General features: G+C 45.7%; 1 protein-coding gene across 1 annotated transcript; it reads right to left on the bottom strand.

Moving 5' to 3' along the window:
- Positions 1 to 327: 327 nt before the first annotated feature.
- Positions 328 to 7,269, bottom strand: LOC110204802 (Zic family zinc finger 4). Its single transcript, XM_078147317.1, has 2 exons — positions 6,024 to 7,269; positions 328 to 908 (listed from the first exon to the last, which is right to left on the bottom strand). Exons 1-2 carry the CDS (start codon positions 7,267 to 7,269, stop codon positions 328 to 330), a joined length of 1,827 nt encoding a protein of 608 aa, XP_078003443.1.
- Between the last annotated feature and the right edge of the window lie 5,519 nt (positions 7,270 to 12,788).

The raw sequence follows: 12,788 nt of genomic DNA, 5'->3' as shown, positions 1-12,788 counted from the left end.
GTAAAGGGGAAAGGTGCGTGTGATCAGATAAAAATATAACTAGAGACAGATCTGCGAAGATCTTTCTGTATTTTAAGATCGATAAGGATGACATGACTGCATTGGGGACCTACAGCCCTGGAGGTGATTACTGGTGGGTTTCTTTCTTTCTTTCTTTCTTTCTTTCTTTCTTTCTTTCTTTCTTTCTTTCTTTCTTTCTTTCTTTCTTTCCTTCCTTCCTTCCTTCCTTCCTTCCTTCCTTCCTTCCTTCCTTCCTTCCTTCCTTCCTTCCTTCCTTCCTTCCTTCCTTTTTTCCTTCCTTCCTTGCTTATTTCTCCCTCTCCCTTTTTAGTAACACGGCCTAGGGTCGCAGTTCGTGTGAGCAGCGGCAGTCGCTGCCCCAGCTGCTGTGGCCGCCGCCGCCGCCGCCGTGGCCGCCGCTCCCGCCGCCGCTCCCGCCGCCGCTGCCCCCGCCGCCGTGGCCGCCGCCTCCGCCGCCTCTGCCGCCGCCGCCTCTGCCGCCGCCGCCTCTCCCGAGTCAGGTGACGGAGCCGGACTGGGAGGAGCTGGGAGCGCGTTGGGCCCGGAGCTCTGACACACGTACCATTCGCTCAGGTTCGCCGCCCGCGACGAGGCGCCCGGCTCCGCGGGGGCTGCAGCCGAGCCTGGGGGGTCCCGCCCGGAGTCCGAGGAGGGTGACACCAGGGAAGGGGTGGAGGAGTCGTAACCCGAGCTCGGAGGAGGAGACTTGCAGTGCACTTTCATGTGTTTCCTCAAGGAGCTGGGGTGCGTGTAGGATTTGTCACAGCCTCTCACTTTGCAGTTGTACGGCTTGTCGCTGGTGTGCACGTGAGAGTGTTTCTTCCTGTCGCTGCTGTTCGCGAATCGTCTGTCACAGCCTTCAAATTCACATTTGAATGGTTTTTCTCCTGAAAGAATGCAATTAACGATTACATACATTAGTTAGGGGGTGGGTTGGGAGCCTTCCTCCCTCTCTGTCTCTGTCTCTCTGCAAAACAAAAAACAAAAGATCCCCCCCAAAAAAAAGGGGGGGGGAGGAGAGAGAAGAAAAGAAAACCCTTGCACATGGCCCCAGGACTTTCAATCTCCCCCAACTTCCCCTCCCCCAATGGAACCGGCTCACATCCCCTGATAAATAGAGATCTATTAACCACTCCCCCCCCCTCTACGGTTTGGGAATTGGGAGCTTGGGAGAAGGGGATGGAAAGACAAGGTGACTCCATCTTAGTTTAATTTCCATCGTTTAAAATCCCAATGGATCTATCTCCGCCCCCCTCCCCCCTCCCCACTTGAGTTGCCAAAATCCATTCGCCTGAACGGAGCCCACTTTACACCGTGAAAAAATATTGGCAGTGAAGCCAGAATCTACCCAATTTAAAGTTGTCCTTAGACCCAAACGCTTTCTTCCTCCAGCCCAAATTGTTTTGTAAAGTGGGTTTTGTGCAAATGACAAAGCAGTCAGATAATTTAAAGACCAACTGCAGTTGCACACTGCGTGTAAACAATGTGTATTCTGTCTTCGGGGAAAGGTATTCTGAGCTCCTCAGTGGGCAATGATTCACTTCTGAGGCTGTTTTCACATGAAATCCATTTTTCCCCCACTCTCGTCTACCCCCTGAGGGAAAACATTTAGCAGCATTCTTCAAATCTTTCCTAAATAATCCTCTATCTCTCTATACTGGAATGAATGTAATAATATTTTATTATATGGGTTACAACGGCCTCCCGAAGATATTAACATGTGCTACTTGGTTTTATTGTCAATGGAGTGTTTAAAAGACAGATTGGTCTCCACTAACCGCTGAAGGCAAGATCTTAAGTGCTGTAAGTCCTAAGCAGAGGTGAAGGGGCCAACCCTGCCTGTTGTTAGAGTTAGAGAGCAGGCCTTGCTATGAATTAATATCTCCTTCATAGATGGAGACGGATTCGATTAGGGCCAGGGTTGCCCCCAAACTATCACAATCAGGCCAGGGCCCACCTTCGTAGAAGCACAAACAGAAATCCTGTACTCTGGAGATTTAGCAAGGGATTTTCTCGGCTTGGATGCATAGATGTGCCCAGGAGCCAAAATAAGACCTGTAGGACCTATTGGCAAAATAATGAGCCAAATAAGGGTCAGTTAGGTACTGCTTTACTCCCACGCCTCCAAAAAGTGTTTCCTTATCTGCAGCCTGTCTAGTCTCACAGTCAATGCTTCCAAATCAAGTGAAGTGTGTGACTGAAGCACTTAAATATAGCTGGGTGCTATTCGGTGCCAGAGGTTATTACACTGTACATAGAGACTGTATGCTACAAATGAAGACCAACCCCCATCCTCTAAACCCCCATTCCCCATCTCATCATAAAGCCAACTCCGGGAAAAAAAAATATGTTCCCATGAAATGATCTAGATTTGGTGCTGATGTAAACAAAGCCTTACTCAACAAGATAGACTTCTAAGGGAGAGAGACTTAGAGTGTATGTTTCTATCTATCTATCTATCTATCTATCTATCTATCTATCTATCTATCTATCTATCTATCTATCTATCTGTCTGTCTGTCTATCTGTCTGTCTATTTAGCTATCTATCATCTACCTGCCTTCCTATCTGCCTATCCACCCATCTGTATGAATGTAGGATCTGAATGAATCTAGGCCTACACACTTGCTTCACATGAAAATGAATGTCTTTTGAAGAATACCAGCCCTGGACAGTTCTTCTCCCTGAAATTTACTTTGCAAATGTTTCTCCTTCTCCCCCCCCAATCCCCCCCCCCCCCCCGCACAACAGTGCCTTTCATTTTTCATTTATCACACAACCCTCTTTTTAGGGGCAAAAAAAGGTGGCAGAATAAATCAGTGTCATCACTGTCAACATGTTCTCCCCTTATCTCCCTCTCCCCCACTGGTCCAATTCGAATGCATAACCAAAAAACTTCGTCTTTCCTTTTGTTTAAAAAAAAAATCATTTAGAAAAATGACGCAATCAAGGTCCTGCAAAGGAAGAAAGAGCTTCACTAAGAAAACAGATCGGGGAATTCTAAAGGCTATATTTTTTCCTCCAGAATAAAAAAAAATCTTCTTATGACTGCCTAATTAGAGTTTCACATAAAGAAACAATGATTTGACCTCCGGCCGTGGAGCCAAGTCAACAATGAAGGAAGGATATTAGGGTAGTACAAGCAAACGGTAAGTTAGGAGGCCCTTGGGGAAAAGGACCCGTAAAGCCAGTGCCGGAGCCGGGGGAGTTTCGTGGCAGGTAAGGAAGACAGGCCCAGCGTAGTGGCTGCAGCTCATTCTTTCTCTGGAGCTCCAAGCCCTCGGCCTCAACGGCCCTGGCTCCTTCTCCTTTGGACCCTGCAGCCAGTCTGCCAGTCCTAGCCTAGCAGTCCTGCCTCGGTCTCGGCTAGGGTCGGCGGTCCAGTAAGCGTCTCGGTCCGGCTCACTAGCTCTGAGTCGACCCGTGAATGCCGAGCGTAGTCTAGGAGAGCAGCTCTGGCCTTCAGAAAGCGAATGCAGGGCGTGGATCATCCGAGCCTGGCTTTTGAAGAGCTCAGCTGCACGCCGATTTGGGGCTCCTGCTCCTCCCGCCTCTGCTGGGATGCCATAAATGTCCCGGGCCGAGCAGGCTGGCCCGGGAAGCGGAGCCGGGCCGTCCCCCTTTGGGGCTCAAGGGACCCGCCTCCCACTGCAAGCTGCCAGGCCAAGTTAGGAAGTCTGGGGCGGCCCCTCTGCAACCGCCATTTTATAGCACACTTGTAGCTGGGCACAAGTATTTAGAGAGAAATTCCACTGGGTCGGTTTTATTTTTCCTGCTCTACGGGGCTCCACCTCGAGATTTTTACGTTTGGCTACACGAACAGGGGGAGGGAGAAGGGACCCTGTAGGAGGGAAGGTTAGGAGCCTGAGTTTCAGGAGGCAAGATCAGTGCCTGAGAAAACCAAAGCAACAGCGGCGAGCGGGGCTAGGGTCTCCCTTCTTTCTCCTCCCCTCCCCGATCTCCCTATTGTTCCTGCTGCCTCCTCCTAATCGCCACAAGGTAAAGCAAACCCCTCAGTGCTGGCCGGGTTAAAGTGCCTTTAAGTGAGACCCCTAATTGTAAGAGAGAAATTCTCTGAATCTCAGGAAATCATTGCTTTTCACTACTTCCCCGGACTGGAGGAAATGAAACTTCATTAATATTTGAAAAGGCAATTATTTTCCTGTTGAATCTAGAACTGTCTTCATGAATAATTTGTAGAGAGTTCTATTGCAATTTCAGAAACATTTTGTTTTTTTGACAACTTAGGGTGTTTAATAGAAACGCGGGAAAAGGCAAGGCCCTGTAGGATTTTTACTCGGCGCGGTAATTAATCACAATGGAAGTTGAAAGTGAAAAGTGGATACTTAGAAAATTGTGGTTAACAAACCCGAACCTACGCGCACTGCGACTCCCTGAACTTGCTTCTTTGCTGTAGGTCAATTTCACTAAGAATTTAACCATTTTCTGCTTCAGAGACTTCAAACAGTGGGCCGGTAAAGAGCAGTAAAAGTTTGTTTACTTAAGGAACACGCTGTCATTAAGGATGAGTTGCCCTGTTAATGACTCTTTCTACCTGCTCAGAGTTGACAAAAAGGTAGCAGAGGTGTTATTCTTGCCACTTGGAACATAGATATTTCTTTTTAACCCCTGAGACGTTGTGGTAATCCAGGGTCTGCTTATACACTAAAAAGATCTCAGAGTTGATACTCTGTAAAATAGCCAGCCGAAAAAAAAAATGCTGCCTTCAATTAAGCGAACGAGTCAAGAAAGTACTAAGTTGGGCCCGCGTAGGGAAAAGAGAGCGGAGGAGGGAATGGACAAAAGTTCTACCTAGTATTCTTCAGGTCTATAGCTCTGAGTAGGTTCAAACCAAGAGACCTACCCTGGGAAGAAGGGGGACGTTTGACACCGTTCTTCGAAGAAGTAAGCAATGTCGTTAGAAAGCAAGACTTCTAATAGTGAGCCTGTAAGTTACTCTATAAAGTAGAGGTGATGCAGAAGTAGGGGTGGATAGGAACATAGAAAAGGGGGGAGGGGAAGAACAACTATATTGGAATAGATTTCATTCTCTTTTCTCCCTCCCCTTTTCTCTCTCCCTCCCTCCTGTTTCCTCCCTCTAATCCTCCCTCCCCTGAAAAACGGGGGAGGGGAGGTTACTGGTACTCGAACAGAAAAAACTTAATAGCTAAAGAGACTACAAATACCGGCTGCTAAACTAATTAATACAACTTCACAGGCTGTTCCGGGAAGTGTGAAAACTTTCTCCTTGCAATTTCATTAATTATAGATGCTTCTGGCCGGAGGAGTTTAAGCTTTGCAGGATCTTCCATCCAGCGACTTTTCTCTCTGTTAACTAGAACTAACAGATGTGTTTGACACATGTCCCCATTTCACTTAACAGTTCTGTAAATGACATTTCAAGCAGATAGGCCCAATCGTTTCTAGGCTCTGGCTAGAGGTGAGGATTCACAAAATGCGTGGGGTCTGTTGCCTCTGCAAGTCTAAAAAGGGAGGACTTCAAAATCCAGATACATATGGTTCTGCAAAGACCCCTTAACATCATTTTCATTGCTGAACCCCAGAGCAGTGAGAAAGAATCACCAATTTAAAGGCCGGAAGAGTTCAGCCACAGGAGTCAAGACCGCCTGGAAAAAGTTAGAGGCCCATTGTTCACTCTTCCACTGGGAGCTTGCCACACAGATTTGATTTTTAAAACACCTTCATAAACCCTAAAATATTTAAATCATGTGAACGCAGAACTCATACAAAGGGACACACATACTCATTTCCCACCCTGACCCTCCTGTATAAACAGAAACATCGTAGCAACGCCCTCAGCCTCCAAAAGTTGAATGAATCTAAAAATAGAAAAACTGAATTAATATTTTATGAACTTTGGCATATGGGAAAACAAAAATACAAAAGTTGAAATCTAAGGAAACCAAACCTTGAGGGTACACAAAATACACCGCTTGCTTGCATCATTGTTGCTGAACAAGATAGAGAGCGATGAATACTGACCTGTGTGAGTTCTTTTGTGTATTTTGAGATTTTCTGATCTAGCAAACACTTTCCCACACCCCGGGAAAGGACAGGGGAAGGGCTTTTCCCCCGTGTGCACTCGGATGTGATTTACAAGTTTGTATTTGGCTTTGAAAGGTTTCCCCTCTCTCGGACACTCTTCCCAGAAGCAGATGTGATTGGACTGCTCCGGGCCGCCAACGTGCTCCACCGTGACATGAGTTACCAACTCGTGCATGGTGCTGAAAGTTTTGTTGCAAAGTCTTTTGGGCGCTTGCTCCACCTCGATCCACTTACAGATGAGCTCCTGCTTGATGGGCTGCCGCATATAGCGAAAGAAGGCTCCGGGGCCGTGGTGGGGAGCTAGGTTCACGTTCAGGTTCATGGCCCCGTAGTTATGCAGAGAAGCTGCAGCGAAAGGATCTGTCCTGGAGGCGGGCACTTGAGTGAAATGCTCGGACCTGGCGTACATGTCTCCAGGTAGCCCCAGTCTTATCTGTCCGTTCAGATGGCCACCTGGGGAGGCCTGGGGAGGCGGCTCATGAAGTCCAGAGAAAAGAGAGTGATGCCCAGCTTCGGGGTGGTGGTGGCCATGGTGTCCAGAATAGCTACCTGTTGTTGAGACAAACATTCCGTGGTGAGAATTGGGAGCGGGGGGCTGCTCACTTAGCCCTGGCATCATGGGGGCTGGCAGATCTCTGCGTATTAAGAAGTCCCTACCTGCTGTAAGCGCCTGAGCGGGGTGGGAGACAGGGTAAGGGATAGCTGTCGAAGGCACTGGGCCAAACGGTCCGGTTGGACTACCGACCACCTCAGCGTGGCCTCCTGGCATAGAATGAGGTGGTGGAGGAGGTGGAGGAGGAGGAGGAGGAGGAGGAGGAGAAGGATGGTGGTGGTGGTGGTGGTGGTGATGATGATGATGTTGGTGTCGGTGGTGGGGATGAGGATGATGGGCAGGGCTGAGTTTGAGGGCCGAGGGATGATGGTGGTGCCCCATGTGTTCGGCTCGGAATGGACTCGGCCCTAGGCGGGATTCAGCAGCGTACTCCCCAGGGTGCGAGGGAGCCATTGAGTGGGGGTGACCGGCGAACCCCGGGAAGCCTGTGACGCTCTGTGGGGGATGGTGGTGATGATGGTGGTGAAGGTGATGATGAGCCCCTGCCAAGTCAACTAATCTCAGCGCCGGGTTCCGTTTGGAGAGTGCAGCTGGTTCCATCACTGGGCTCCCCAAAGCCTCCACACTCATGGCTTCTAACGCTACAGTCACCTGACAGCGGGGAGGAGGAAAAGAAAAAAAAAACTTTTGCAAAGTTTTTTTTCCAAGTTTTGGCTTTTTTTTTTCTTTTTAATGCCTACGTGGAGTCCCATACGCTTGAGAGGCAGCAGCAGGACGCAGGGAGATACTGAATAGAGATTCATGGACACGGCTGCAGCCCAGAGAGCTAAACAATTACCCCGCCCTCTGATTGGCCGGCGCCGAATGATTGACGTCATTGATGACAGGTCCTGCTGGAGACTGAAAGGCTTTAAGCTGGACGGGGAAACACACACACACACACACACACACACACACATTCACACTGCACATGCGCTATGACTGGGGCACCAATTCTTTTCTTTCTCTGTCTCCCCTCTCCCCCTCCCCCACGTCCTTTCTCAAAACAGTTTTGGTTTTGCAGTATTCTTCAAAAATAAAAAACATTTTGAATCATGGCTGGTATTTTCATTAAGAATATATATATATATATTATATATATATATATATATATTATATATATATATATATATATATATATATATTTATATATATATATATATATATATTTAACGGTTTAACTGACAGATTCAGATCTGTTCCCATGTCCCCTGGCTAAGCCGAGGTCTTGGGCCACTGGAGAAGCAGAGGTTGGCCACGGAGCTAAAACAGCCCTACGGCGGCTACAGCTGCGGCGGGAAGTCCTATGTAAACTCGAGCTGCTGCTAGGCGCTCCTTCAACTATTCTCTCAGCTTGGGGAACTGGGATGGGCTTAGAGAAAGCCATAATCCAGCTGAAATCAGGCAGCAGCTGGAGAGTAGGCACATCCTCTGCCTTGGAAATCCCTGTACTTAGCTTGCTTACCTAAGTCTCTCTCTCTCTCTCTCTCTCTCTCTCTCTCTCTCTCTCTCTCTCTCTCTCTCTCTCTCTCTCTCTCTCTCTCTCCCCCCCCTCCCCCCTCCCTCCTCCCTTCTGTTTGTCTATATTTTTCTGTTTCGATGTCTGTCTCCTCCTCTTTCTCCTCCTCTTCAGTTCCTCCCTCTCCCCACTAAGATCTGCTTTCTCTGCTCCCCAGGCAGAAGGCCCGATAAACAAACGAGGAAGATCGGTATTTGAGCCCCCGGACGACGGGGGCCCAAGGTCATCTACTTTCGAGTTTGTGGCAGGCTGGAGATGGTTAGTGTCTACTCGTTGATAGAACAATACCCGGTGGTCTTTGTGACACAAAGTAGGGACAAGGGAAGCTTTTCCTAAAGACGGATTGAAAATAGCCACCTAAACCCTGACCCTTTCTAGCTCCAGTTCCTCCCCCTACATCCCTTCCCTCAAAACAACAACAAACCCACAAAAAATTAAAATATGTACAAAACAAAAGAAACAAATAAAAATAAGCCTCCAGAGAAGAAAAAGATGACCCCAAGCTTTCTTTCCCTCTCCGATCTTCCTCCACTTCTTCAGTGAGAAATCCTGGCAGTCTAGCACCTTTACTTGCAGGAGAGCTACAACGTCGGCTCTTGCCTGCCGATCGCCTGGCTTACTCCAGGGGCGTTCGCCTCAGAAGCCAGGATTTTCGTCTTTTTTTTTTCTTTAAACCATGTTCATTTTCATTTCCATAAGCTGCCCAGGTCTTATCCATTAAAAGCGTCTGACTCCACAATGTGTTTCGAGGGAATGGAGGGGGCTCCCTAGAGCAGGAACAAGCTGCGCTCCCCAGCTATGGAGACAAAACTCCCCTGGGAAGCGGGAGCTGGTTAAGTTTGCTCACTGACACTTGTTGACTACATGCCTAACTTCCCCATGTCCCCCCCCCCCCGTTGCTGGTGGTGGGGCTGGTTTGCTTTCCCCTCCCCTCTCTTTCTGATTCCTTCTTTCTTTCTTTCCTTCCGTCCTTCCTTTCTTTCATCCTTCCTTTCTCTCTCTCTCTCTCTCTCTCTCTCTCTCTCTCTCTCTCTCTCTCTCTCTCTCTCTCTCTCTCTCTCTCTCTCTCTCTCTCTTTCTTCCGCCAGCTCCCATTGCCAAGTGTGACTACCACAGGGCTTGAGGTCGGATGGAGGGTGGCAGGCCACGAGTTTGCTTCTTCTGCGGTTAGAGATCAGGGACTTCAGTGAGGAGATACTCTGTCTGATTCCCATTCTGTGCAGTTAAGTGGCGGAGAGCTACTGGTGCGTGAAAGTAGCCGATGAGAAACCCGTTAGGTTAAGAGGGAGCTGAGTGTTGAGCAAGCAATGAGGTAATTTCCTTTGTCTGCTTTTACCGGATGGTGCAGTCTTCAATGCCTTCCGATTTAAAGGGGCAAGGACGGAAATCAGCATCTACCGCTAACTAGCTTTAGGACAGTCTCCAGCAGAAGAGCAAGGGGGCCCAGAGACCGACTGTCCAACTGTGTGTGCTTGCTCTGCTCTGGCTGGCTTACAACAGTTCTCCAAGTGCAGGAGTGCCTACTTCTGCTCCCAAAAAGAGGTTGGTGAATGGAGGAAAAAAAAGACATTCTCCTATTTGAGATAAAATAACTATTTTCTTTCTTGGGGGTGGGGGAGGTGAAAAGAGGGGAAAAACCTGAATATATAGTGAGCCCTCCTCATACTAAATGAGGACAATTATTATATGCTTCCTGCTCAGTCAATTTCTTTTTTTTTTTAGAGATCCAACTCATTAAATGCATTTCTAATGCAAAGGCAGATTCTTATTAACTTCCTTCAAATAACTTATTGTTCACTTTTTCTCAGAACACTCTGCACGATGCAATTCAGCACAGGGATTAACTCTTAGAAGAATTTCGCTTGGTTTTAACAAGCCCGAAGCATTCCACTGTCAGGGCCCCCAAGAGCTTAGAAAATCTAACTCCACTACCAATCGATGACGCAGCTGAGTTTTTAAAGTATGGGAGGCTATTGGACAGCTCAGGGCTTCTCCATCATAGTTCCCCAATTAAACGAAACATTTGTAGTGTCTTACCATATGGAATTTTAAGGGTAGATGTTATGATCTGTTTTCCTCTTTGCTCCCTCTCCCTAACCCCCATTTTCTTCAACTTTCTCACCTGAAACAAACCTGGATCTGGAGGAGCTTGCTTTTTTTTTTTTTTTGCTTTTTTTTTTCCCCTTTCAGGCTGACCTTCAGATGTTGGCGAATGTTTCCAAAAGAAATGAGCCATCCTTGGCCATGTTTGAAGTTTGACATTCCAGGCATCAGCAAGTGGCTTACATGTCTCTTCCTTTGCAAATTTATGTTTAGTGATACATTTCTAGGCTGTACAGAGATCTGGATGCAAATATAAGGAATTACTCAGCTGTTACAAATAAAGAGATTATGTCCTTGAAGCCGTGTTTTCCTCCTAACCTTTCAACACTGAGTTTGATATACTACTTAGCCTAATGAAAGTCCTACCTTAAAGAGGGAAATATCCAAAATGGTTGTTCAATTAAAAGTATATTTGCAATTAGGTCTTGGACCTGTAAAGCAGATTGTTGCAGGGTTTTGTCATGCACTAACGGCATCTTCGATTTTAGTTTTGATTTAATGAGCCATTTAATTATTCAATACGTCTATCAGTGCATATATAATATGGATGTATGATATACATACATACATATACAACATGTTTGTACATATATTCAACAATGTACATGTGTAAGATGTATTCAAAACCACATATATGCATGTTCAATGTGCATTTGTGCTTAGTTTTGAGAGAACCCCTGGGAAACTTTTGTAACTGCAAAGTCAATGAATGTAAACATCACTGTATAAGAGGGGTTCTCCCTGTCAAAGTTTAAATGTGCATGCACTATAATTGTACCCCTTGGAAAACTTTGAACATTTGCTCACCTGAGTAAGTGAGTAACAAGAAGCGTCCACTTATTTGTCCCAGCAAAAAAAGACTGAAAAGGGAAAAAAGGGATTCAATATAGTGCATGCCCAGATATGTTTTTTTTTTCCCTTAGAATGCTTTAAAACTGCGATACATCTTTGGCTGTTTCTTCTTAAGTGACCAGTAGCCATCCTGTGGATTTTCCCTAATCTTGGCAGGAAAGTTGGAATCACATATTATGAACTGAAATCCAGCATGGAAAACTCAGAAAATAGTAACCAGAAATCTGTGTGACATAAATAGGAGAAATATTGCTGCTGCCAATATTTTTAGCCCTTCAGATTTATTCAGAGATTGACAGGGAAAACCCCTCTTGAACAGGAATATTGAACAGTGAGGTCCTATTGTGTCTATGCAGTTAGACAAGAGTTTGGGTGGGTTACTTCTAAACTGAGAGTAAAAGGCCTTTTGACAATCTTAATAGCTAGAGATAAGGGGTTGGGTGGAGAGTGAATTCAGATACTACCTAAGGAAACGGGTAAAAGAAGGTGAGCATTCAAGTAACTTCCTCTGGTAGGTTAGTACAGAGACAGTCAGAGTCAAAGGTAAATGGGGGGGGGGGAATTACCCTACAGTAACAAGCAAGCAGGTAGATGGTCTTTATCTACCTTTTCCAATAACACAATCAAATAGTTGTAGCAAAAGTATGTACACAACAAAGCAAAAGGTAACTCTTAGTCTACAAAATAGAACAGTTCATTTTCCCATTTGATTTCAAGAAAAATTAGTTCTGGAGAGGCCTTTGGAGGGTCTACGCTACAGTGGTGTATACTGGTGTCTGAGTATAGGCATACTTTTTACACAACTGGGGCCAAGTAAAGTCCAAAGAAAGCAGTTTCTTTCAGATAAATAAGCCCTGAGAAATTTTATGGAATACAAAGCCTTGGAAGTCAGTCCTATGTGCTAAATGTTAAATTCCCTCACTTCTCTCTGTCTCTCTTTCTCTGATTCTCTGCCTCTCTATGTCTGTTAGTCTCTGTCTGTCCGTCTGTCTGTCTCTCTTCCTCTCCCTCTCATAGTACAAACACAGTACTACCTCTCAGGGAATTTTTAAAACATAGTTAAAGTGTATAGAACATTCAGTGATGCTACTTAGTATCAGTTCTTCTGATCTTTTTAGTTCAAAATTGTTCTCCTGCACTGTTTTGCCCCAGTGAATGAATCTGTGCATTCAGTATACCTGAAACTTTTTAAGATTCTAGAAGCATAGAATTCAGAGCTAGAAAGGACCTAAGTTGTGAGCAATATATTTCTTTATACAAATCTAGTCTTTATATTTGATATTTACAGATAAAAATTTTAAAACAGCTGTTTACATTTTGAAACTATGCTATATTTTAAAATTACTTCCAATTTTCTTAGGGCTCAGAAGTAAGCCCCAGAAACCATGAGACATTTCTGGCTTCATAAAGATCCATCTAAATTAACTGTTAATTATGGAACAGGTTGTTCAATACAAAATATAATTTCCTTCCTGGCTATTGAAATAAAGATTTCTCATTTCTCTCTGAAATTGTTTCTGCTCCAATTAAGAATATAGCACAAGATTTTGGTCAGTAGTCAAAAGTCTATGGAAGAACATTGATTTGCACCCCAAAGTATGCAAATACATTGTGGAACCTCAGGACTAAATGAAGA

The sequence above is a fragment of the Phascolarctos cinereus genome, unplaced genomic scaffold (genome assembly GCF_003287225.1).
Source record: "Phascolarctos cinereus isolate Bilbo 61053 unplaced genomic scaffold, phaCin_HiC Scaffold_7;HRSCAF=346, whole genome shotgun sequence".
NCBI lineage: Eukaryota > Metazoa > Chordata > Mammalia > Diprotodontia > Phascolarctidae > Phascolarctos > Phascolarctos cinereus.
This window is presented reverse-complemented; position numbering and strand designations above follow the sequence as displayed.